At 40.6% G+C, this 25,772-nt stretch overlaps 1 protein-coding gene across 1 annotated transcript in view; it reads left to right on the top strand.

The window, feature by feature from the left end:
- Positions 1-4,272: 4,272 nt before the first annotated feature.
- tbc1d16 (TBC1 domain family, member 16) overlaps positions 4,273-25,772 on the top strand; it is a 100,848-nt gene continuing 79,348 nt past the window's right edge. The window contains exons 1-3 of the mRNA XM_078225595.1: positions 4,273-4,666; positions 9,386-9,436; positions 23,342-23,550. Of these exons, the coding sequence (XP_078081721.1) occupies positions 23,379-23,550 (172 nt within the window). The 5' untranslated portion in view covers positions 4,273-4,666; positions 9,386-9,436; positions 23,342-23,378. The remainder of the gene's footprint in view (positions 4,667-9,385; positions 9,437-23,341; positions 23,551-25,772) is intronic.

The raw sequence follows: 25,772 nt of genomic DNA, 5'->3' as shown, positions 1-25,772 counted from the left end.
GAAAATCAGAATATTATTTAAATAGGAGAGATTGCAGAACTCTAGGTACAGAGGGATCTGGATGCCTTGGTACATGAATCACAAAACATTAATAAACATTATAGCAAAGAATTAGGAAGGCAATTGCTATCATAAATCTTTGGTTGTATTTTATTGCAAAGGGAATGGAATATAAAAGTAGGGAAGTTTTGCGGCAGTTGTGCGGGGCATTGGTGAGACCACATCTAGAGAACTGTGTACAGTTTTGGTCTCCTTATTTAAGAAAGGACATAATTGCATTAGAAACAATTCACAGAAGGTTCACTTGACTGATCCCTGGGATGGGGCAATTTAGCTTATGAGGAAAGGTTGGGACAGTTTGGGCCAGTATCAATTGGAGTTTAGAAGAATGAGAGGTGACGTTTTTGAAACATGTCAGATCCTGAAGGGACTTGACAGGGTGGATGCTAAAAAAATGTTTCTCTTTGTGTGAGAGACTAGAACTAAGGGACACTATTTTAAAAAACGGGTCATCCATTCAAGATGCAGGTGAGGAGAATATATTTTCTGAAGTTCATGTGTCTGTGGAACTCTTCACAAGAGAGTGGTGGAGGCAGGATCATTGAACATTTTTAAAGGCATTTCAAGATAAGATTCTTGATTAACAAGGGTGTTAAAGGGTACAGGGGAGTAGGCAGGAAAGTAGAATTGAGGCCACAATTATTTTCGCCATAATCTTACCGAATGGCTCAGCAAGATCAAATAGCTTACTGTTGCTTCTAATTTATTTGTCCATATGCATCTTAGAAGTGTAAATTTTGACTTGAAACACTAAATATGTCTCTCCAGATGTTTGACCTGCTGTGTGTATGCAACATTTTTTGCTTTTCTTCCAGATGTCCACCATCTGCAGTATTTGCCTCTATTTCAGCATTAACTACACTGCCTGAACTCAGGAATGTTAGCATGGAGTTTAAAGCTGACATACAGATTCCAGCCTGAATTGATCAAATTGCACAATCCAGGCAGAAAGCTGGGTGAGTAGCGTTTATCCAATTCTGCCCTACTGCTTCCCTGTATGCACAAATGCACCATTTACTGCTTTCCCCTATTGTGGCTAGTTCTTGATCCCTGGGTTTAATCACTCCGTAAGAAGTTTAACAACACCAGGTTAAAGTCCAACAGGTTTATTTGGTAGCAAAAGCCACACAAGCTTTCGGAGCTCTTAGCCCCTTCTTCAGGTGAGTGGGAATTCTGTTCACAAACAGAGCTTACAAAGACACAGACTCAATTTACATGAATAATGGTTGGAATGCAAATACTTACAACTAATCAAGTCTTTAAGAGACGAAACAATGTGAGTTGAGAGAGCATCAAGACAGGCTAAAAAGATGTGTATTGTCTCCAGACAAGACAGCCAGTGAAACTCTGCAGGTCCACGCAACTGTGGGAGTTACAAATAGTGTGACATGAACCCAATATCCCGGTTGTGGCCGTCCTCGTGTGTGCGGAACTTGGCTATCAGTTTCTGCTCAGCGACTCTGCGCTGTCGTGTGTCGCGAAGGCCGCGATCTTTAATCACTCCACCATTGGTGGCTATGCCCTGAGATTTCTAAGACTTAATATCATCTTACATGGGTCAGTGTCAATGTTTCTTCTGGAATCCTTTCTCTTGAAAAATAAAGGTAAAGATGCAGCTTAATCCGTGATAGTCAGCACGGATTCGTGAAGAGTAAGTCTTGCCTCACAAATTTGATTGAATTCTTTGAGGAGGTAACTAAGTGTGAAGATGAAGATAGAGCAGTTGATGTCATATACATGGATTTTAGTAAGGCGTTTGATAAGGTTCCCCATGGTAGGCTCATGAAGAAAGTAAAGAGGTGTGGGATAGAGGGAAATTTGGCCGATTAGATAAGTAACAGGCTATCTCAGAGAAGACAGAGGGTGATGGTGGATGGAAAATTTTCAGACTGAGAGCAGTTACCAGCGGTGTACCACAGGGATCAGTGCTGGGTCCTCTGCTATTTGTGATTTTTATCAATGACTTGGAGGAGGGGACTAAAGCTTGGGTCAGTAAATTTGCTGATGACACCAAGATTGGTGGAGTAGTGGATGAGGTGGTGGGCTGTTGTAGGCTGCAAAGAGACATTGATAGGATGGAGAGCTGGGCTAAAAAATGGCAGATGGAGTTTAACCCTGATAAGTGCGAGGTGATTCATTTTGGTAGGACAAATTTGAATGCGAATTACAGGGTCAACGGCAGGGTTCTGAGGAATGTGGAGGAACAGAGAGATCTTGGGGTTCATATCCACAGATCTCTGAAGGTTGCCACTCAAGTGGATAGAGCCGTGAAGGCGGCCTATAGTGTGTTAGTGTTTATTAACAGGGGGTTTAAGTTTAAGAGCCGTTGGGTTATGCTGCAACTGTACAGGACCTTGGTGAGACCACATTTGGAATATTGTGTGCAGTTCTGGTCACCTCACTATAAGAAGGATGTGGAAGCATTGGAGAGAGTGCAGAGGAGATTTACCAGGATGCTGCCTGGTTTGGAGGGTAGGTCTTATGAGGAAAGGTTGAGGGAGCTAGGGCTTTTCTCTTTAGAGTGGAGGAGGATGAGAGGCGACTTAATAGAGGTTTATAAGATGATGAGGGGGATAGATAGAGTGGACGTTCAGAGACTATTTCCTCGGGTGAATGTAGCTGTTACTAGGGGCCATAACTATAAGGTTCATGGTGGGAGATATAGGAGGGATGTCTGAGGTAGGTTCTTTACTCAGAGAGTGGTTGGGGTCTGGAATGGACTGCCTGCTGTGATAGTGGAGTCGGACACTTTAGGAACTTTCAAGCGGTTATTAGATAGGCACATGGAGCACACCAGAATGATAGGGAGTGGGATGGCTTGATCTTGGTTTCGGACAAAGCTCGGCACAACATGGAGGGCCGAAGGGCCTGTACTGCCTGTTCTATGTTCTAAAAGTCTACATTCTGCACTCTCTCCTTTCCTTCTCTATCAATGGTATGCTTTGTCTCTACAGTGCGCAAGAAACAATACTTTTTACTGTACACTAATACATGTGACAAGAATAAATCAAAGTGTTTTAAAATTATGAAAGATTTCTCTTCTGAGCAAAAGAACATAAGAAGTAGGAGAAGTAGGCCATTTAATTTTGCTAGTGTGCTTTGTTATTCGATCAGATTATGGCTGATTTGATTGTGGCTTCAACTCCACTTTATTTTCTGCTCTCTGTTAACTCTTGAATGTCCTTTTGGTCAGAAAATCTAACTCAACCTTGACATCCATCCTGTCAAGTCCCTTGGGATCTTACATGTTTCAAGAAGACTGCCTCAAAGCACCAGGGACCTGGGTTTGATTCCAGCCTTGCGGAGTTTGATAAGAATTGTGAACATGGAGGAAAATTCAGAAATGAAATTCACAATGTTCAAGTATCGCGCAGGGCAAAAGCTAATGAAACATAAGGCAACTGCCTTTCTTCAAGTTAGAATATATGGTTCTATCTTCAAATCGACGATCCCCCTCATAAATGAACCGTGAAGGGTCTGGAAATCTTTAAACACAAATGTTAAATAAAATTTCACATTTATTTGAATTTTCTGATTTTTTTTTACAGTCATTCATGGGACATGGGTATCACTGGCTAAGAGTTTTAACAACATCAGGTTAAAGTCCAACAAGTTTATTTGGTAGCAAATGTGTTAAAACTCTTACTGTGTTTACCCCAGTCCAACACCATCATCTCCACATCATCACTGGCTGGCCAGCATTTATTGTTCATCCCTAGTTGCCCTTGGAGGGCAGTTGAGAGTCAACCACATTGCTGTGGCTCTGGAGTCACATGTAGGCCAGACCAGCTGAGGACGGCAGATTTCCTTCCCTGAAGGACATTCGTGAACCAGATGGGTTTTTACAACAATCGACAAGGGTTTCATGGCCATCAGTAGATTCTTAGTTCCAGGTAATAGCGAACAACTATATGTAACAATAACATTGTTTAAATGTGAGGGGAAAGCATTGTGTACAGATTGGGAATGCTTGTGTCCAGTTACCTCTCCCCATCCTGTTGCTAAGAAACAACAACAACAACCCCGGCCGCAGCCGGAGTCCAGTGCTGGACTGTACCACTGTCTGGGGGTGGGGGGGTTTGAGCACGGATTGTTCGGAGCGTCAATACTGGGAGATGCGAGGGGGAGTCACTGACCCCCCCCTCCCCGAGTTGGGCTAACTGTGAACCCGTTCCCTCCCCCCCACCCCCCGGGCCCACTCTGAAAGAAGCGATGAATTGTCGGCACAAAGATGGCACTGAATAAAATAAATAAATAAACCCGTTGCGTTCATTAATACATCCTTGCCGATGAAATGTCCGCGATGTGGCTGCTGTAGAGTGGGCGTCGTTGCGGTCCCTCAGCCCCGGCCGCAGTCACTGGGCTCCTGGCGAGCCGTCCGCCTCACTCCACTCCTGCCTTCCGAGTGCAGCATCGGCCTCGCGCACACACAATGAACCGGAACCTCTTCCTGTTCTGCCCACGTCTCTCCAGCTTCAACGTGTCCCACAATAGCAGGAAAAAGGTCGGGGTGCAGCTGTGCGCGTCTCCAGTCCTCATGTGGTGTCTGAGGAAGGGACGTCGGGTGGGTCAGCGGCGCTGAGCTGTTTAAAACAAAAAAAAGAGGGTAAGATTCTCCCACTTGTCCTTCCAAAGTCGCTGTGTTTCATTGTCAGGGCGCTTGGAGTTGTTTATTCACATCACAACGCTCCACTTGCGGCTTGAGATGTCTCTGAGCACCACAACTGAGAGGGCGCTTTAAGAGGCGCACCTTTTGTCCACTGGGACGCTGAGTACCTGGGGGGTAGGGGGGCTAAGCCACTTCAGGCTGCAAAGGCAATTTCATTGATAAACACTCTGATAGACTGTAAATATGTTTTTAGTTTTTTTTTAAAATCCCACTTTCCTCATCATTGAAGGGATTGTTGAGTACAGTTCCCCAGGATTTCACCAACTAGGCACACTGTAGATGTGAACCTGGCCAATGGATGTTGACAAGTTATTTATTTGACCCTGGCTCTGGAGTAAGGCAGTTTTTTGATTTGAAGACCAGGACAAAGATTTTGAATTGCATATGTTGGGGAAGAGGAAGTAATTGGAGGTTAGCAAGGGCATTGATGAATGCAATTTAGCCAGGGGCAAGGTATGATCGAGTTGGAATTTAAATAAGGTGGAATTTGGGAGGGTGGTAAACAGGTCATTGGAAAAGTCATTCTTGAGAAATGTGCTGGTGAAACTAAAAGTGGCATGCTAGTCAATTGGTTTGAAGCTAGCTCAGGGCACAAATGAGAACAACAGTGTGTCTTAGCTTGAAGAAGCGGCTCTGAAGAGTTATGTTCGGGGAGTTCTAGCTGGCTACTTTTGATGTCAAATGTCAATGTGATAAAACTGAGGTATATGTGAGTCAAGATTGATGGTAGAAAAATGAAGTTGGAGTTGAGTATTATCATTATACACATGGAAATTGCCAGATCCCTTCAGATGACTTCTTTGAGGGGCAGCATGTAAGTGAGGAAAAGAAGGATACCATAGTTGGAACTATGGGATACTCCACAACTGTTGACGTGGGGTGAGAAGAGAAGCTATTGCTAAATGCATGCTGATAACATTGGAAAGTATATACAAAATTAAATGAGTGTGACCTCTACAAGTGTGCTATGCAGTAAAGACAATCGATAGGATTTGAGTGAAAAAAGGGCCTTCAGTTTATATTTATCCTTTCATGACCATAAGACATCCCAAAATGTTTTGCATCTGATCAAGTACTTTTGAAGAGATATTACTATAGTAATAGAGTGGTGTGCTCGAGATCAAATAACCTGTTTTAGTAAAATAAGCAAAATACTGCAGATGATGGAAAAACTCAACACATCTGGCAGCATCTGTAAGGAGAGTTGACATTTCAAGCCCTTCTTGCTCATCATCAGAACTGAAGGGAGGGAGAATGTGTTAGATACTAAAGTGTAGCTGTGAGAGATTGCAATAAAAAGTAGCAACTTTAAGAACAAAAGATGGCCTGGAAAGGGACAGGGGAGTGGTTTGCATTGAGGCAATAATCTTTTTTAGTGTTTAGTTGGGGCAGGATGGTGGCACAGTGGTTAGCACTGCTGCCTCACAGCGCCAGGGACCTGGGTTCGATTCCCAGCTTGGGTCACTGTCTGTGCAGAGTCAGCACGTTCTCCCCATGTCTGCGTGGACTTCCTCCAGGTGTCAAGTTATTTATTTGACCCTGGCTCTGGAGTAAGACAGCTTTTTGATTTGAAGACCAGGACAAAGATTTTGAATTGCATATGTTGGGGAAGAGGAAGTAATTGGAGGTTAGCAAGGGCATTGATGAATGCAATTTAGCCAGGGGCAAGATATGATCGAGTTGGAATTTATAGAAGGTGGAATTTGGGAGGGTGGTAAACCTCCCGCATCTGAAAGACATGCTGGTTAGGTGCATTGGCCATTCTAAATACCCCCTTAGTGTACCCGAATAGACACCGGAATGTGGCAACTAGGGGATTTTCACAGTAACTTCATTGCAGTGTTAATGTATGCCTACATGTGACACCAATAAATTAAATTAATTAGTTGTGGGATAAAGATTGTCTGGAACATCGAGAACTCCTTTAGTATTTTTAAAAGATCTATTTGATGTCCACTTGAGAGGACAGACAGGGCATCAGTTTAACATCTCATCTAAAAGTCAGCATTTCTGAATACTAATTGTCAAATATCAAGGAGTTGCAGGAAGTCAAGTAGGAATCGTACACCACAATTGCAAGTAAAGGGGGGAAGTCTGTATTTGAGAGTCAGATTTCAGCTAGGGGTGAGGAACATTATGTCGTGGATGATTTGATTTGATTTATTATTGTTACAGTGAAAAGTATTGTTTCTTTCAATACAAAAGTATTGTCACCATAGAAAGCATTCGTTTTGGCTGTTTGATATGGATCCTGCTCTGCCCAAGACTGCAAGAAACTACAGAAGGTCATGAATGTAGCCCAATCCATCACGCAAACCAGCCTCCCAACCATTGACTCTGTCTAACTTCCCGCTGCCTCAGCAAAGCAGCCAGCATAATTAAGGACCCCATGCACCCTGGACATTCTCTCTTCCAGCTTCTTCCATCGGGAAAAAGATACAAAAGTCTGAGGTCATATCAACCGACTCAAGAACAGCTTCTTCCCTGCTGCCGTCAGACTTTTGAATGGACCTACCTTATAAGTTGATCTTTCCCTACACCCTAGCTATGACTGTAACACTACATTCTGCACTCTCTCGTTTCCTTCTCTATGAACAGTATGCTCTGTATAGCGTGCAAGAAACAATACTTTTCACTGTATGCTAAAACATGTAGACGATAATAAATCAAATCAAATTCTTGTGCACTATATAGACAAACCATACCATACATTGAGAAGGAAAGGAGAGGGAGCAGAATTTAGTGTTACAGTCATAGCTATAGCTAGGGTGTAGAGAAAGATCAATTTATTATAAGGTAGGTCCATTCAAAAGTCTGATGTCAGCAGGGAAGAGGCTGTTTGCTCACGAGGCAGTGAACATTCTGGATTGTAGTGTTGAGCAGGTGGATGTTGAGAAAGTTGGAGGATGGATGAATGGAATGTTTGTCTGTCCCCAGTCAACAAACTAGAATTGTTATTCTAAGAAAGACAGTGACACAGTGGTTAGCACTGCTCCCTCACAGCGCCTAGCACTGCTCCCTCACAGCGCCAGGGATCCAGGTTCAATTCCAGTCTTGGCTGACTGTCTGTGTGGAGTTTGCATGTTCTTCTCGTGTCTGCATGGGTTTCCTCCGGGTGCTCCAGTTTTCTCCCACAGTCCAAGGATGTGCAGATTAGGTTGATTAGCCATGCTAAATTGCCCCTTAGTGTCCAAAGGGATGTGTGGGTTCAGTGGGTTGGTCATGGTAAATGTGTGAGGTTATGGGGATGGTGGGGAGGGGGGGGGCGCGGGGCGCTGGGAGGGATGCTGAGATGGTGAGGACTCAATGGGTTGAATGGCCTCCTTTTGCACTGTAGGGATTCTATGGTTCTAAGTGCTTTTTCGCAGCTGAACATGCCTAAAGTAGAGAATGCTGTAGCCGCATCCTTGAAGAACTTGACCCTGAAATGATGATGAAAGGAGCGGAGCTGGTAGTCAAGAGTTCAGGGTGAGATGAAGTGGTGGAATGTATGATCCTTTGAAAAGTAACTGGACTGATTAATTAATTAATCAATACTGTTGAAATAATTGTATTTTTTTTGTTCCTGTGAACACATCATATTGTCATTGTATTGTTGTGCCTCCAATCAGAAGGAAAATATTTTGCAGGGGGACTTAAGATAATGAAATACGCAGTTTCATTCTGTTCATTTTGAAACATCTGTAAATTTGAAAGAAATGTGATTTATATACTGTAATCATCATCCTTGGAATTTCTTAAGCCACCTGCTGGAAGAAGGGAAGTGAGCTGCACTTTTCATGAAGTGCCTTTTAATCATGGTGCAAATCTGAAGTTTTTGACCAAATCAGTGACTTTTTGCATGGTACAATTGACAGAGAGAACACAGTGAACTGGCATTTAAAGTTTCCATGATTCTCTTTACAGGAAGTAAGAAGTTGTAGTTTAAAACTGCCTCTTCATTGTTTGTGCATTAGTATAACCTTCTCCAATAATTTATACAGATTAATTATTTTGTTCCAGCTGAGTATAAACTCAATACTTCTAAAATATTTAGTTGCTTCACTTGGCCACCACTTCCAACATATCAGCACCTGCAATGTATACTAGGTGCTAGTTCGTTGCAAGCTTTCAAGGTATTTGATGTACGTGATGACTGCTGCAGCTCTTGACATTTCCACGGAATGCTTATATATAGAACTTGCAGAGACACAATTCTCTCCGGGACCATTATAGGGCTAACATCCTTGGAGCTTTGACCTGGGATTTGAGAGTTTAATGATGTGCATTGAGGAAGTGTTGTATTCTAAAGGATGTTTTAATTCTACTAAATTTTTGATTAATTTTAGGCACAAATTTTAAAGTCTTGCAGTTTAAAGGGGGCGCCTTAAAACTTGAATCAAAGTGAGTGTGGCAGGTGATAACTGAAATTTGTATCCCAATTTCAAATATATTCAGTGATATTCTTATAATGAATAGTGATTATGATGTGGTTCATGTTGCTTGTAATGCCAGGTGCAGATTCCACTTGTGTTGCTGACCTGTCATTTTATTATTGATTGTTGCTATGGCAGCAACTGGCTGCTTAATCCTTTGAGGCCTACAGGACTAATTCTGGATAATGGGAAATAGAGCAAGGTTTGAAATTATGTATGTTTTTTTTTTCTTTTTAAATAGATTACTGAAAAGATTTGGAGATTCGAGTGAATGAAGCAGTAGTCCACATCTGTGAGTTGAATAAATGCAGAAACAAAGGCAGACAGGAGATGTTAATTGGGCTTCTATCACAAAAGGGGAATAATAAAGCTACAGGGTGATAAACAAAATATTAATTACATGAGTAAATGTGAGAGAGAATTTTGTACTGACTGAGTCATGCCTAGCAATTGTATTCATGAATTTAGCATAAATTGCTTCACTAGCAGCACAGGGCACAAATTAATTTGTCCTCGCTGTAGGATATCAGTTTAATGCCGCTGGCCCCTTTCCCCCCACCCCCCCTTTAACCCCACTAAGACGCACAACCTGTACAATTCAGCATGCGCATAGTTATCCAATGACAATCTGAATAATTATACTTGGATAAGAGCTTCTGTTAACTTGACTCTCAGTCCCATGATTCTTGGCTTTAAGTTTAATTCTTGGCATTTGAATTTTTCTCTTGGCAGCATCAACATTTTGGTGTCTAAAATCAGCATTACCTCTGCCAATGTCTGCGTTAACATGAGTTTACATTTACCTCCAGGCCACAAATGCAAGCTGTAAATCCATCTGCAATCCAATCTGTACCTTTTTTATGGTCTTTTTGGAGAGGCAGCAACAATGGCCATTTTTTTTCGCGTTGTGAAATAACCCCACCTTATACCCTGGGATGTGAACAATATGATTTGGAATGTTAATAGATAACCATTGGGCATCTCTAACTTGGTTGAGAAGAGACATGAAAAAAAACCTGGATAAAATAATGTCAGAATGGCTTGAAGTGCTCTTTTTTTATTCTTTCATGCGACATGAGTGTCCCTGGCAAGGCCAGCATTTGTTGCCCATCCCTAATTGCCCTGAGCTCGGTTGCTTGCTGACGCATTTCAAAAGGCTGAAACACTACTGAAGTGAGTTTTCAGTTCCAGATTTTATGAAGTAAATTTAATAGGATTTGAACCTGTAGCCCCAGCGCATTAGCCCAGACCTCTGGTTTGCTAGTCCAGGGACATTACCATTATACCACCCCCCCCCCCCCCCCCCCCCCCCCAAAGTTTGAATGGGTACTGGTGATCTGTTACCATTCTGCAAGAATGTACTGTTCCTAAAGTTATGATGCTGTAGGAAACTAACCTCAGCGCAGTGGACGAGAAAGGAGTTTCTTTGTACCCCAATTCCTGCACCCACAATCTTGCTCCTTAATCACCACCATCACTAGGACCTTTTTTCCCTTGCACCTAAAGAAAATAGTTTGCAAAGAAACAATTGCCCTAAACTAGGATAGTTGAAATCTACTCTTTGTTTTTCTGGGAAATGGAAAAATAATATGCTTCTATTATTTGACTTTATTTTCTGTATCAGCATTAATTTTAATTGTTTTAGGAAAACTGGATAGGTTGGCAAAAATTAACATGACCAGGATCAATTAGCAGAATCAAATTTCATGTTGGCTGATCAGAATTAACAGGAGATCTAGCGTGGGTTGTTTTATATTACCAGACATATTGTGGCAGGAGGCAGGCAATACCCATATGTCAAATGCACTTAAATAACCAGGCCTATCAAATTTTATTTGGTCAACAGATTGTTAGTACCTTGGATTTCACATTGGCTACTTGTTCAAAATCTATCAAGGGTTGTTTGGATACCCCAGTGGATGATTGCACGTTATAGGGCTGAACCATAAAACCAGGAGAATCAGTGGTTAAGTCAGTCTCTGGTTCGTACTAATTCAATTAGTGCCAGTTTTGGTGGCGGTATGGTTGCCCTAATTGGGGTATGGATACCTGAGCTACAAATAAATGTCACCATGTTCCTATAGTTAATTATTATCAGGACTGGGAGCAAACTTTGCCTCCACAGTCGAGTAACTCAAGCATGTTTGCTTGAAGCATGTTTGCTTGAAGAATGTTCAGCTCGGCAAGCACCAGTGAAATCCCAACAGCTGTAAAACTACGGCAGCATAAATTATTTTCTTTAAAAGAGAGGAATACTGGAAAAAGTTGGAGAGAAAATAAATCAACAGTGACAACTGTGATACTCTATTGCAGGATACTGTTTCTAAGGAAGAATGAACTGTCTTCTATGCAAGAATTCTAATTGTTGCAAAATTGGTGTATCCCAGTCACCTTTAATGAGATGTACCATAAAACAGTTGAGCCTCTGGTCAAAGCACCCGGACTAACCACCTTTATAATTCAAGAATGCATTACCATCATTATTCGGACATTCTAGGTGCTCTTCAATCAATATAGCATCTAGGTTATTGTTGATAAACTGTTTTTTTTTATTCCAGTGTCGAATTTCTTTTATAAAGCTAGGCCACCTACTTACAATTATGCAGAGCCTTGTCTAAACTATTCAATAAAAACTCATTGACATACAGATGGTGTTTGTAGAGCTGGGCTTGCAATTTATCCACAATGATTTCTACAAGTTTGTTGGATAAAAGCAAATCACTGCGGATGCTGGAATCTGGAACCAAAAGAGAAAACGCTGTAAAATCTCAGCAGGTCTGTCAGCATCTGTAAGGAGAGAAAAGAGCTGACGTTTCGAGTCCAGATGACCCTTTGTCAAAGCTTTGATGAAGGGTCATCTGGACTCGAAACGTCAGCTCTTTTTTGTCCTTACAGATGCTGCCAGACCTGCTGAGATTTTCCAGCGTTTTCTCTTTCGGTCTACAAGTTTGCTGTTGGGATCTATTTTATTTTAAACTTTTTAAAAAAACATTGTTTTAATATTTACTTTAGTATCAGTTTCACATTACTTTTAGCTTCCTCTTGCCCTTAATTTTTCACTCAGTCTTTTTTTGTTTGTCTCCTCTATTGTTTTATTGATCTCTTTCGTCCAATTTTCAGTTCAGTTCATATTTCTTCCCTTGGCTGCTAATATCCTCTCCTTTTTGCTGCCACGTGAGAGGTCTCTTCTCTCTCATTCCATTTTATTTTCTCCTTGGTCTTTATTAGACTGTGTTTGACATATTGTGCACAATTCTGGCCTGTTTTCTCGACTGGAAGCTTGATGTAACTTTATAAGGTCTGCCTCTGTTGCATACAATACCACAACCAGCAGGGCAGATAGGTGGCCTTCTCTGTCAGTGTGGATTAGTTTCATCTGCATTAAGGATCATGTGTCAGACAGAGTAGCTGCTGCTAAGCAAGGTTCTGTTTTTAAAAAGCAGGCAGCTAGCTTTGTGGTTTTCTAAAAAATCACTATGAATTATTGAATGGTGAGCCACTTCAACTTTAACAAAATGTCTGGCAGCCAGACATACACAACTAACACGGTAGTTACGAATGTTGCGTTTACCATTAGATTTTAATTCTCAAGTGTGCGCAGTTACTGTTTAATAATAGGTTCCTAAGTTACGCAGCAGCAATTTCGAAATGTCCTGTGCGACAGATATATGAACTCACCCAAGCTTCTGAGAAAAATGGCAGCTACTCAACAAAGAAATCCAAAAGGGAATTGTGAAGAAACTCTTTCCCCAAAAAATGATGAGGATGTGGAACTCACTGCCGCCAGGAGTGGCTGAACTGAAGAGTATAGATGCATATAAGGGGAAGCTCGACAAGCATGAGGGAGAAGGGTATAAAGGATCATGATGATAGATGAGGAAAGATGGGAGGAGGCACCAGTTGAGTATAAATACTGGCATGGCCTGTTTCTGTACACATATCCTATGCAATCCCATATCTATCACTCAAGCCAGAGTATATAAATACGCTAATGCAGTATTGTAGTTCAGTGTTTATTGCAGTTTTTAAAATAGTACTTTTGCTCTTCTCTATAGATACTAATATTTATCCCTGGGAAACGCGGGCACCAAAATCTTGAATATTGAACAAAATTGAAAAAGCCATGTTTAAACAAATATGGAATCCTATGTTTTAAAAGCCTTAATTGGATTATGTTTGAGTAAAATAAAACAGTGACTGAAATAATGGTGTATAGGTTTACACTCTTCCACGGAGTATATACAGTGTAAAAACAGGGTAGGGTAATATATAATGACTCTCCATGTTCAAACACACACACCACAGGAGTGTCTGGACAATTTTAAGGATACACAAAATAAAACATAACTGCCCCCCTGTCCCCCATCCCCATTTGAAAAAGGTGGATCTTAACAAAGTGAATACTACATTCAGAAAGAAATGTTGTTCGCAGAAATTGACTGTCACCTTTTTCTCAGGTGTTTATGGTTCATTTTTGAGTTATTAAGTAAGAGTCTTGGTGGATTTAATGGAATTTTAAATGTAGTATTGCGCAATGAAGAGATCTCAAATTTGATCTCTAATTTATGCTGTATTAATTAATCTCAGCGAACCTGCAGTAATTTTTTTTTGATTTCTGAAAGCTAAGCAAGTGATACACATGCCAAGGTGATCTCTTGATCTCTATGCGTTGATGCTGACTGAAGAGTGCATGCATGCCTTTCAGAGAGAATATATTGGGCTTGGCTGCAATGCCTTTGGTTGCATTTCCTGCTGATGCTCACACTGGACTCAAATTTGTAGAACGGCTACTTGGTAAATTACTGGACGTCTTCCAATGTCAGTGGGAATATATGCTGCAAACAGCCACAAAGTCTTTACAAGGGAGGGCGAATGGAAGTTCTAAGAGTAATGTATAAGCCGCAGTGATATCATTATATGCACATCTACAATAAGTTACTTGGTAGTATAAAACTTGAATATTGCTGAAAAGATGGACATGTTGCTGAAGCTTTTCATCTTGCACACATCAGGGCAAATGCATTAATGCTAAATTTCAAATGATCACAAATTATACTACAGGAAGAAAGGGTGCACATTGGTTGGAAAATTACCTCTGGTCAAAACGTTGTTATGGAGAAAGCAGCAAGGAACTGAAGTGCTCCCCAAGCTCCCGGTTAATTCAAAAAAGTTGCAAGGCTTAAACATATTCCTTTTATTTGCAGAAAACAGATCTCTGCGTATGAATGTATGTTGCTTCTAATAAGTTTAAATGGGCCACGTTATCATCTTAAATCAGCATGTTCCTTCGGTTGTTCTTATTAGACAGAGTATAGTCTGTATTTAACCAACCTGTGTTTGTAAAACCCAAAACAAAGTGTCGACCATTAGATGTGATTCCATGATTGAGAAGCATCTGCTGAACAATCTTGAATGTGTAATAGATGGACTAACAACTAATTTAAGAGAATCAGTTGCACTCGTAACATGGCTGATTCACGCTTGCTAAAAACAACATACATTCATTAGCAGGAACCCTTTCTCTGAAAACAAAAAGAATATATTCCAGTCTTGTGCTTTATTTCAGTTATCCAGAAGCTTGGTGAGCCTATGGTTCCATGCTACTTTCTTCGTGGTGTTATGAAAGTCAAATTTGCCTTTAATATTGAGAGCGGAAGTTGGGAACTTCAACTGCCAGTGGGTCTCTGAGCTTTTGTGCATGTGCAAACCGCAAGTGGGCTGCACGTGCATATACCTGAATTTTTATGTTTGTTAGACTCAGTGTGCCTGTACAAGAAGAACAGTGCACCAAACCGGGTCAGGTGACTGGGAGCAGAGCACCATTGTGAAGTAGTGTCCCAGGCAGGGGACAGGGAGAGAGAACAGGGAGAGGTGCCAAGAGAAAAATTCCAGAGAGGAGACAGGCAAAGGTCCCAGTTCAGTTAAAAAGAGAGGAGCAGAGAAATAGGCTCCAAACAGGAAAATGGCTATGCAGGCAGAGTTGAAGTGAAGAGGGCAAGGGGAACCCCTGGTGATTGAAGAGGGCTCAGGAGAAACCCTGAAAATCCAAAAGGACAGCAGAAGATTGGAAACTCCGTGCTGCAGGTTGTAGGTGAAAAGGTATCTCTTTGCAGCAGGGTAGCCCTAGCAAAGGTATCCCTTTGAACTCCTCAACATTGCCAAAAAGTTGAAGTTGTGTTTGTGAGTTGGTGCTTGAGTGCATGCTCGGGAATCCAGGGGAACGATATCTCGGCAGATGAGATTGAAACCCTGTGAGGTAGGCCATCGTTGATCCCATCCAAGTCAGAGCGACTTGTGGAGAGAATTCTAAGGTGAGATCTTCAAAGGTGAAGTCTGGAATTCCTCATGACAGAGACATCAACTAGATAGGTTGACTCAGTGTTTATTAATGTCTAGGTGGGTTGTTGAGAAATCCGTGAAATCTATTCGGGTCGCATTTGGCATTCAATGTGTAGTGTGGTGTGTTCGACTACAGTTTGCCTGTTAATACACATGTACCTTATGTTAATCATGAATGTTTGAGTATAAGATAGATATTGTAAATTGTTTTATCTTTCTGACCTTTTTATAATAAAGTTATTTTTGTTTGTTCAAAACACATGAAATGCTGTGGCTTTATTTGCTGAGCCAAATGTCTTGAATCTCAAACTTTGTCCACTTTAAACAAGCTGTTATTGGTCTCCAACCAAATCTGGTAAAGGATCACTATAGTGGTCACAGCTTAGCTAATCAGAGCTGACTCGCTAACTAATAGGCAACCTTTTCTCCTAAAGTATTAATTATAATGATTTAAAATTTATAATTCCTTGTCCTAATGTGTGCAAAATAAAGAGATTTGGCAACATGTCTCTCTTCAGAAATATTTATATATGCCTCATTAGTAATGGGAAAATTAGAGTCCTTATTCTAAGATCTCTTAATCTTTCAAATTGTTCTTTGCAGAACTATTGAAAATATTACACTTTTCTCATTTGAACTCCAATTTCCAAAGATTACAAATTTATTTAGAACGTTGCTTGACTGGTTGGTCAAGTTTTCAATAGGAATCCAGAAACGGAAGTAGGCGATTTTAGCCCTCAAGCCTGTTCCATTAGTCAGTGAGATCATGATTTATCTGTAATTTAGCTCCATAACTTCCAAGCTAGTTCATTTGACAGTTTTTTTTTCTATTGTACTTGTCGTATTTATTCTTTATCAAAGCCTTCATGAATTTTATTTAATTTGCTTTAGCTGGAATGTCAAAGGATCTTTTATTTAGTACAATGTAGTCCAACAGACTACAGGTCTTTTGTGCTATCTTAATAAGAAGCTGAATGCATGCATGATTACTGCAGTGATGTCAGGGTTTCTCTCTATCTAAAACAGGACTTTTAGTTACTTCGCAGTTCATATTTACTTCGAGGGCTGGCCTATCTAAGGGTCCTTAGATAAAATTGATAGGAGAACTCTGGACTTAAATTATAGACTTTATCATAAAGTTTCTGTTCATTTTGATGTTCAATGTACCATCAGCATCAATGCTTTATCCTCACAAGTACGTATGTGCATAGATTGTTTTCAAGCAAGTAGTCACCAGACTCTCATTTGCTTAATTTTATAGATAAGTAAGGTGTTAAATTCACGTTAAGTCATTATTATAAATTCTGTAACCAGGGAGCCATAAGGTGACAAAAACAGAAAATGCTGGTAATATTTAGCACGTCAGGCAGCATCTGTAGAGAGAGAAACAGCGTCAACATTTCAGGATGTTAAGATGACCATTGGTGTCTAAAATGTTAAGTAGTTTCAAGAATATGATGTTAAAACGCTAAATAGTTAAATAAAAAGTGTAATGGAAACACACACCACTGGAAGTACTCAGCAGATGAGGCAGCATTTGGCCAGACATGAAACTGTTTTTCCTCACAGATGCTGCTTTGCCTGCTGCGTATTTCCAGCACTTCTGTTTTTATTTCAGATTTCCAGCATCTACAGTATTATGCCTTTGTAATCCCTGCAGAGACCAAAAGCATTTAAAAGAAAGGAATCCCCATAACGCCAACAAAAAGAAAACAGACGGACGAGATTTCACTTTTTAAAAATTTACTGTAACAAACCAACTAAAATCAACATAATTCATACATTAATTAACAGATGAAGGATACTTAAAATCAAAAGATAAAATTGCATAGTTGATTCAACAAAGATGAACATTTTGTTGTTACAACCAGTCGCATTACTTTCCACACAAATGTGGGATCACGTGTAATGTGAGAGGATCTCTCACTTCCAACTCCATTGTCTTGTGTTGCTTTCACCAGAAACTGTATTCCATCCAAAGTCTCCAGACTACCGCCAAGATACACACGTACGAACCCTCAATCACTTGGGTCACGACAAACCTGATGGCACACAATCCCCAGAGACTCTCCTCCTATCCCTTTGAACAGTCTGTGGGCCCTGGCAACACAGAAACAGCCACAATGGTTCATGCCAATCCACAACTGCTTGCTCCTTCCTGTTGTTAGCTCTCTGCTTTTTCTAAACTCGATAGTACACATCTTAACACAGCCTCTATTCTACTCTCAGAGACTTGTTTCAACACCAGAATCTTTTCGAAGACTGCTAAACAGGAAACTTTCATCTGTAGAGACCCTTGTTTCCTTGCTCAGTGTCTTCTGAACAGTTAAACCAATAACATCGGTTGACCCAAACCCACTGCAATTAGCGTCTAATTTACTTAGCTGCTCATCTCCGTGGAAACCTCTGGTCATAAATGCTCATATATCATAATCAGGGAACCAATTATCTCTCTTTCAGAATACTCCCCAGGACACTTGGTCTTAAAGGGATATTGCTCAAAAGAAAATACAGGGGTTTTCACAGCACCTAGTCTTCACAATTTTGAAATAAGCAATGCCCATTTCACTACTGATCCTTACCAGGCTTTGTCTATTATGTAATAATAAAATGCATTTTTCAAGAGTATTGCCTATTTGTTTACTTCATAACACAAGAAATAGAAGCAGGTATAGACCACCAGGCCCTTCAAGCCTACCCGTCATTCAATATGATCATGGCTGATCTATGCCAGCCTCAACTCCTTTTCTGTGCCGTTTTCCTGTAGCCCTCTATTCCTCGATCTATGAAATGTTTATCCACCTTCATTTTAGATACTTTTAATGATCCAGCCTTTATTACCCTTTGCAGCAGAGAATTCCAGCGATTCACCACACTCTGCAAGAAGTTGTCTGTGAGATGATGCACTCTAAATTGCAGCATTGCTCCATTTTCTTCTAAAAAAATTGGACATATCTGTGAATATTACATTTTGTATAATGTGCTTCCTCACAGTGGGACTAGAGCAGTCAATGTTGTGGTCCATACATGACTGCACACACATTTAATCTGTTTGCCGGTCTGAATCTATAGACGTATAAGGGGTTGGGACTTGTGACAATATTTGTTATGGGTTGATTTCAAAATGTTGCTATCTGCTTTAGATTCTGGAGTGTTATCGGCTGTAGCTGAAACCTAAGGTTGAAGCATGAATTTGTGCCATCAGCTAGATTGGAACTGATGATGCAAATTCATGCTTTGATTTTGGACTCACAAAGGAAGCTCTATAGGAAATTAGAATGTCGTACAATTGTTGTTTGTTGCAAAGTTTCCAGTTATAAAGCAGCATAAATTTGGCGTGAAAGATTAGAGTGTAGACAATCAAAGCACGCTGCTTGTGATTGTCAAATGCTTGCCTGATATCCAGTGCTAGATAAGCAGAAATTTCCTCCAATTAAATATTGGAATGATGGAAGTCATTGTTTTCGGTTCCTGATACAAATCCTACTTCTTTGCCACTGACTCCATTCCTCTCCTAGGCAACTATCTGAGACTGAAAAATACTGTTCTGGTGTGTGATACTTTGTGTTCTGACCACAGCACTTCATTAAAATTGCCTATTTAAATTGTATCAGTGTCTGTAATGGATATGTACATTTTTTTTAAATGGTGCTGTACTGTTTTGAAGATAAAGGAGAAACAAGAAAGCTCTGGCTGGTAAAAGTAGGGAAAATCCAAAGATATTCTACAAGTAGATCAATGGGAAGAGGATAACCAGAGAAAGAGGAGGGCCCATTCGGGACATGGGTGCAGTCTATGGGTGGAGCCAGAGGACATTGGTAGAGTGTTGAACAAATACTTCACATCCATCTTCACCTAAGAAAATGAAGATGAAGGTATAAAACTCGGAGAGAGACTGCAAGGTTCTTGAGCAAATTGACATAGGGAGTGACAAGATATTGGAGGTGTTGGCCAGATGAATATTTAATTTTCTGGAAAAATAACCATCTCTTTATCCTTTCATCATCATCATCTTGTAACAGTACAGCACCAATGACCACATCACTTAATGACCACCTTGAATTGCTTTGCATAATTTGGTTGCCAAAGCTGGTGTGATGGTTAACACAGTTTTTACTGGTACCAGTACTCTTTACAATTGCAGCAGTACCTCTTAACTTTTATACCTTAGCCCCCTTGAAATAAAAGCCAGAATTCCATTTGCTTTCCCTATTACATTCTACACCTGCTAGCTTTCTGGGTTTCATGAACGAGGACCCCCAAATCCCTTTGTGCTCCAGCTTTCTACAGTCTATTTAAATAGTCAATTTTCTCATTCTTTCTTCCAAAATGAATAATCTCACATTTTCCCACCTTGAATTCCATTTGCTAATTTTCTGTCCATTCAATTTTGATTGGGCAACAATGGAACACTTCCAGATCTACAGTGGGGTCAAACGGGGTTGCATTTTGGAGGCAACATTGTTTAGTATATTCTTACTTTTGTTGCGGTCTTCAATTCATCTACAAAGTGTATCTGTTTATATACCAGAACCAACGGAAAGCTGTTGAGTCCTGCTCACTTGAGATCCAAGACATCAAAGTGCCAAATCCTTATCAGAATTGTTCTATACTTATGATGTTGCAGTAGTATTCCATACTAAAGAATATCTTCAGCAAATGGACAGACACTCTCTCCCGTAAAATGTTTGATTTGACCATCAACAGGAAGATGAATGTCATGGTCCAGGATGTTGCCATACCACCATTAATCAATGTGCTTTGGAGGTTCTGGCTAATTTGATACACACATATATATATATATATATAGGCTCCACAATCATCAGCAATCTGTCACTCGATACCAAAATCAATAGGCACATTGCAGAAACTGTAGCTGTTATGTCCAAGCTAAGTAAGAGTATGGAACAACTGCAACAAACAGAGAACACCAAACTGCAAGTCTAACAAGCCTGCGTCCTCAGTGTAATCCTTTACAGTAGTAGAAATGGACAACATATGCTCGATTAGAGAAAAGGGTGAATGAACAGTTTCACCTTCACAGTTTCAGCCATATCCTCGGTATCTCTTCATGAGATAAGGTCACCAACTAAGAGATCCTGGAGCGTGCTAATTACATCAACACACACACATTATTTAACCAATGACACCAATGAGAGCTCGGCCACTTTGATCAGATAAATGAAAGTTATATACCCAGTAAACTTCTATACAGTGAACTGGCCACTGAGCCACAACCTGCTGGATGGACATACCTCTGCTACAGGGTCACTGCAAGTAAAATTGATGGTCATTGACACAGACAACTAGGAGCAATGGTCAGGAGCAGCAGGAGGCTGACTGTTTGAAGAGGCATTGGAAGAGATAAAAAGAGATAGAAATCTAAGTTAGCTGACAAGGTGGGTCCAAAAGAACAAGCGGTCAGTGAATCGCACACCTTCCTTCATGTTGCAGAAACTGCTAACCCAGTTGTGGGACTTCTGAACGGCCCCAAGTGATGTTTAATATAGGGTTGACCACCAAGGCACAAACCATCATCTCACAAGACTAAAGACTATCAGTATTGACTGTGCTGATTCTGTCACAGTATTTGATTGCCCTTCAAAGATGTGCAAAGTCCAAAGATGTGCGGGTTAAGTTGATTGACCATGTTAAATTGCCCATTAGTGTTCAGGGATACGTAGGTTAGAGGGATTAACGGGTAAAATATATGGGGGTAGGGCCTGGGTGGGATTGTGATCGGTGCAGGCTCGTTGGGCCAAATGGCCTCTTTCTGCACTGTAGGGATTCTATGATTCAGGGCTGCTGAACTTGAGACCCTGCAAAAAGATGCAAGGGTACAGCTCAGATCTGCCTGTAGTTTAACACTGCAATTGGGAAATCAGTCCCATTGATGCAACAGGAGATACTTTTGAGTTTGAGGTTAACAAGTATTTTGGATAGAACTGATTATTAATGTTGCATTGAATTTATTATAGGATTTGGGTTCAATACACATTTTCAAAAAGTTCTGATCTCCATATCGTCATTATATGTTTCTGTGATTTTTTTTCCTCTTTCTTTCTTACCCCACAAAAGGTTCTTCACACCACTCCACCACCACCCCCTTCCCTCGCCCCCAGCTCCCCTTACTTCCCTCAAGAAGCCTGTATTCCTAAGGTTCTCCAAGTGAATGTAGGAAGATTCCACTTAGTTAACAACAACATCTTGTATTTATGTTGTACTTTTTACATATTCGAACTCTCAAGGCATTTCACTGGAATGTTATGGAACAGAGTTTGTCACTAAGCCACATAAGGAGATATTAGTTTAGATGATCAAATGCTTAGCGAAAGGTAGGTTTTAAGATACATTTAGAGATCAGAAACTCGAAGAATATAGGGATAAATTACAAGGACTGCTTGATAATTTTTGAGCCAAGTTTGATGACCTGCAGAAGTTGAGATCCTGCTTCGCCTTCCTTGAAAACCCATTCATGATTGATATGGTCAATCATGGTTGGCCGATTTCGAATCTCTGATTACAGAAACATCTGTTGTAGAAATAAACAGTGGACTCCCAGGAGGGTGAGGGTGATGCACAAATCACAATCTACAATCAAGTTCTGGGAGCAAATGCTTGAAACAAAATATCCACCACCAATAAACAAGTGTGCAACTCATTTCAATTTTCAGGACAACGTACTGCTGTGAATCGCTGTACTCCATAATAAAGTTTGTCAAGTCAAAACATCATGCGTTCCTTACAAATCAACACTTGATGGAGCTCCTTCGGCTATGTAATGGAATTTGTGGTAGCTGCTGAAGACAATGGCTGGTATTTTCCAGCTGTTCACACCAGCAGAATCTTCAGGTCCTGTTGGTGGTGCATCCCCACTGCTGGTCTCCCAGAGGTGTGGGATACAGTCAATGGGAAATCCCATTGACAGCAGCGGGACCAGAAGATCTGGCCGCCGGTGAACATCACACTGTCTCCCGACTCAAGAAACATGCCACGAGAAGGCCAGAAATTCCCCCTCAATGCTTTTTCGCCTTTCCAATATTTCCTCGGAGAGAGTTTCTACTCATCCAATACTCTGTCGGATAAGCAATATGACAACTTGGAGACAATGAAGGATCAAGCCAGATGGTGATGTGTTAAGAACAGAAACAAAAGATGTGTTAGAACTGTGTATCATTTACGTACTTGTGAAACTTGGTTACCTGTATGGATGATTTTGCTGAGGAGCAGTATGTACATGAGAAAAAGGAGGGGCAAGGTGATCTTGGGTGGTCACTGGAGGTAATGGAAGATAAGCCATTGCAGATGATCCTCTGATATGATTAGATGGATAAGAATGGAACCAGGTGAGAGCAGCCCTACCCAGCTGGATAACAGTGGTGAGGCATTGAAGGAAAGATGTGGTGAACTGTATTAAAGGCTGCAGACAGGTCGAGAATGATGAGAGGGAGAAGGAGTCAAGAGTTTTTTTGGAGGAGAGGGGAGATGGTGGTAATTTTGAAGAGGAGGAGGAGGACAGTAAATGAGGGGAAGGTATGACCAATATCAGCTAACACATGGGGGCCAGGAAGGAAAGAGGTGGTCAGTAGTTTGATGAGAATAGCATCAATGAATGGTAGAGAACAATAAATTTTAAATGCAAGGCTTAAAGGGTAGAACAAATGAGATATTCAATGGAGGAGAAGTTGCCACTGAGTAGGAGGACTGATCAAGGTATGATTTAATACCATCGTGATTTAAACTGGGCAAGCAGTAGAAGGTGTATCTTTAAAGTGTTGGTGTCATCGACCTTAGGCCAGATTTCCTTCAAACTACTTTAATTTTATTTTAAAGAAATTACATTTTTGCTTTGCTCCAGGGTGAAGAATTCAGATGATGGAAAGATATTCCTGGAGATGTCTCTGGGTCAACTCCTGCGGCGTGCATCTTCAAAAGCCTCTGACCTCCTGACCTTCAGTCAGTCAAGTGGATCCTCCAGAATTCTGGATGGTGAAATTATTTACTCAAAGAACAATGTTTGTGTCCATCCCTCAGATCTGCTGCGAGGCCTTGGAGAACACCACCCAGGTATGGTACATGCAGCTGAACTGTTCAGTTTTGAACAGTCTTCAGTCCTTAAAATGTTTCCAGTTCAGTTAATGTTGATTTTAATGAACAATTAGATTGCAAACTCCAATTTCACCCAACCTGCATTTGACCATCTGTTAATTTAGATTGTCAGTCATTGCTCCCTTTTTAAAGGCTAGTTAGCAACCATAAAGTGATACTGATTTCACTCCTAATGGATAACATCGGGATGAATAGCTTGGTTTTACAAAGTGGAAGACCTGCCTCACCGAGTAAAAACGAGAGGCTATCATTGTACCACTTTTGAACATCTTTCTACCAGCTCAAAATGCCACTGACAGAATTTAAGAAACAGCACTGTCCTCCTGCCTTTTGGTCATGCAGTGGTTCATGATGCAAACAGGAAGGGAAGACTTGCATTAATTTTCTTTAAGGAGACTCTCAAAATCAAATACATTTCCAACTTAGCATATTGCTCGATGTTGCCATCAGTGCAGAACCTGAATGCTACCATTTGAGCATTGTTGCAAATAATGTTGTTAATTAATATTAATCACAACTCGGATTCACTGAAAGGGACAGAAATATGAATCGCGGAAGCTTCTGCTGTTACCTTTGTTTATGGTATGGACAATTTCAGTTTTGCTTCACTGCCACAAAATGCAGCTTTTCTTTTTTCCTGTCCCCCTACTTGCATTACACAGAAACATGAGAGTTGAGAGTTTTATGTTCGCATTTGCTAACCTCACTCACTATCTCAGAACCAGTGGGACTGAATGGAAGATTTTCAGATGGAAGATGTTTACTCCTTGATGAATTTTACAGCAACGCCTAGTGCACTTCAAATTATGAACAACCTACCCCCATCCCATTTTAATAATAGAGAATCTCTTTAAAATGTCAAAGCCTTTTTATTTTCTTTTTAATTCGTTTATGGGAAGTGGGCATCGCTGGCTGGGCCAGCATTTATTGCCCTTCCCTGAGGGCATTTGTTTAAGAGTCAAGCACATTGCATTTAGTGTATAAAATATAGAACTTGGGACAAGTTAGAGTCATAGAGGTTAACAGCATGGAAACAAGCCCTTCGGCCCAACTTGTCCATGCCACCTCTTTTTTAACCGCTAAGCTAGTCCCAAATGCCCGTGTTTGGCCCATTTCCCTCTATACCCATCTTACCCATGTAACTGTCTAAATGCTTTTTAAAAGACAAAATTGTACCCGCCTCTACCACTATCTCTGGCAGCTTGTTCCAGACACTTACCGTCCCATGTGAAAAAATTGCCACTGAAAACCCTTTTGTACTCCCCCCTCTCACCTTTTACCTATGCCCTCTAGTTTTAGATTCCCCTACTTTTGGGAAAAGATATTGACTATCTAGCTGATCTATGCCCCTCATTATTTTATAGACCTCTATAAGATCACCCCTAAACCTCCTACGTTCCAGGGAATAAAATTCCCCTACTTAAAATTCCTATTTAAAAATTGTAAGTAATGTTTCCAAAGAACAGTTTCCTGGACTCAAAATGTTCAGCTCTCCTAGCCATTCCTTTCTGTACCCTCCAGGTCTATTGTGGCAAAATTAGCCATTTAACTATTGTAAAACGTAGGTATTCTTGCAGTTACTATTTCAGAAAGAAAATTGCCAATTTGCATGCAATTCTACTTCTGCATGTTCAGTCCCCAAATTATTACTATCAAGAAATATTTGAGTTAGGATTTCATTAACCATAAATTAGTCAACTGGTATGTTGGCTGATTTGTTTGCCTAAAAGAACTTGTCTTCTTGTTTGCTTGGCGTTAAGCTGCATACTTTGCAGTGTTATGAAAATGTTGTAACAAAAAACAGACAGTAGAAGGTACTCATGCTCTGTTGCATGGATACAAGTAAGGAGATTATTGGGGGAATAAAACATTTCACAACTACCAAAGATCTAGTGCATGCGCTAATTTAATGGATTTTAAATTAGCTTTTGATCAACATCTGCTTAAAATCCACCACTTTTACTCTTTTCCGTTAATTAGTGTATCACCTTTTGCAGAAAACTGTATAACGTCTTGTGTCTATTTGTAAAGCTGCTTTGTGTTTTCCATTTTGGAGCCAGAAAATTTGTATGCAAAGAAAGCATGGGAAGGCTGGGGTGAGCGCAAGGATCTCGGATTGCAGTTTGACGTTATTCCAGTAATACATTAACAGACTGCTAAATAATTTGAATGCACCTGAC

Source organism: Mustelus asterias, chromosome 12 (assembly GCF_964213995.1).
Source record: "Mustelus asterias chromosome 12, sMusAst1.hap1.1, whole genome shotgun sequence".
In the NCBI taxonomy this organism is placed as follows: Eukaryota; Metazoa; Chordata; class Chondrichthyes; order Carcharhiniformes; family Triakidae; genus Mustelus; species Mustelus asterias.
This window is presented reverse-complemented; position numbering and strand designations above follow the sequence as displayed.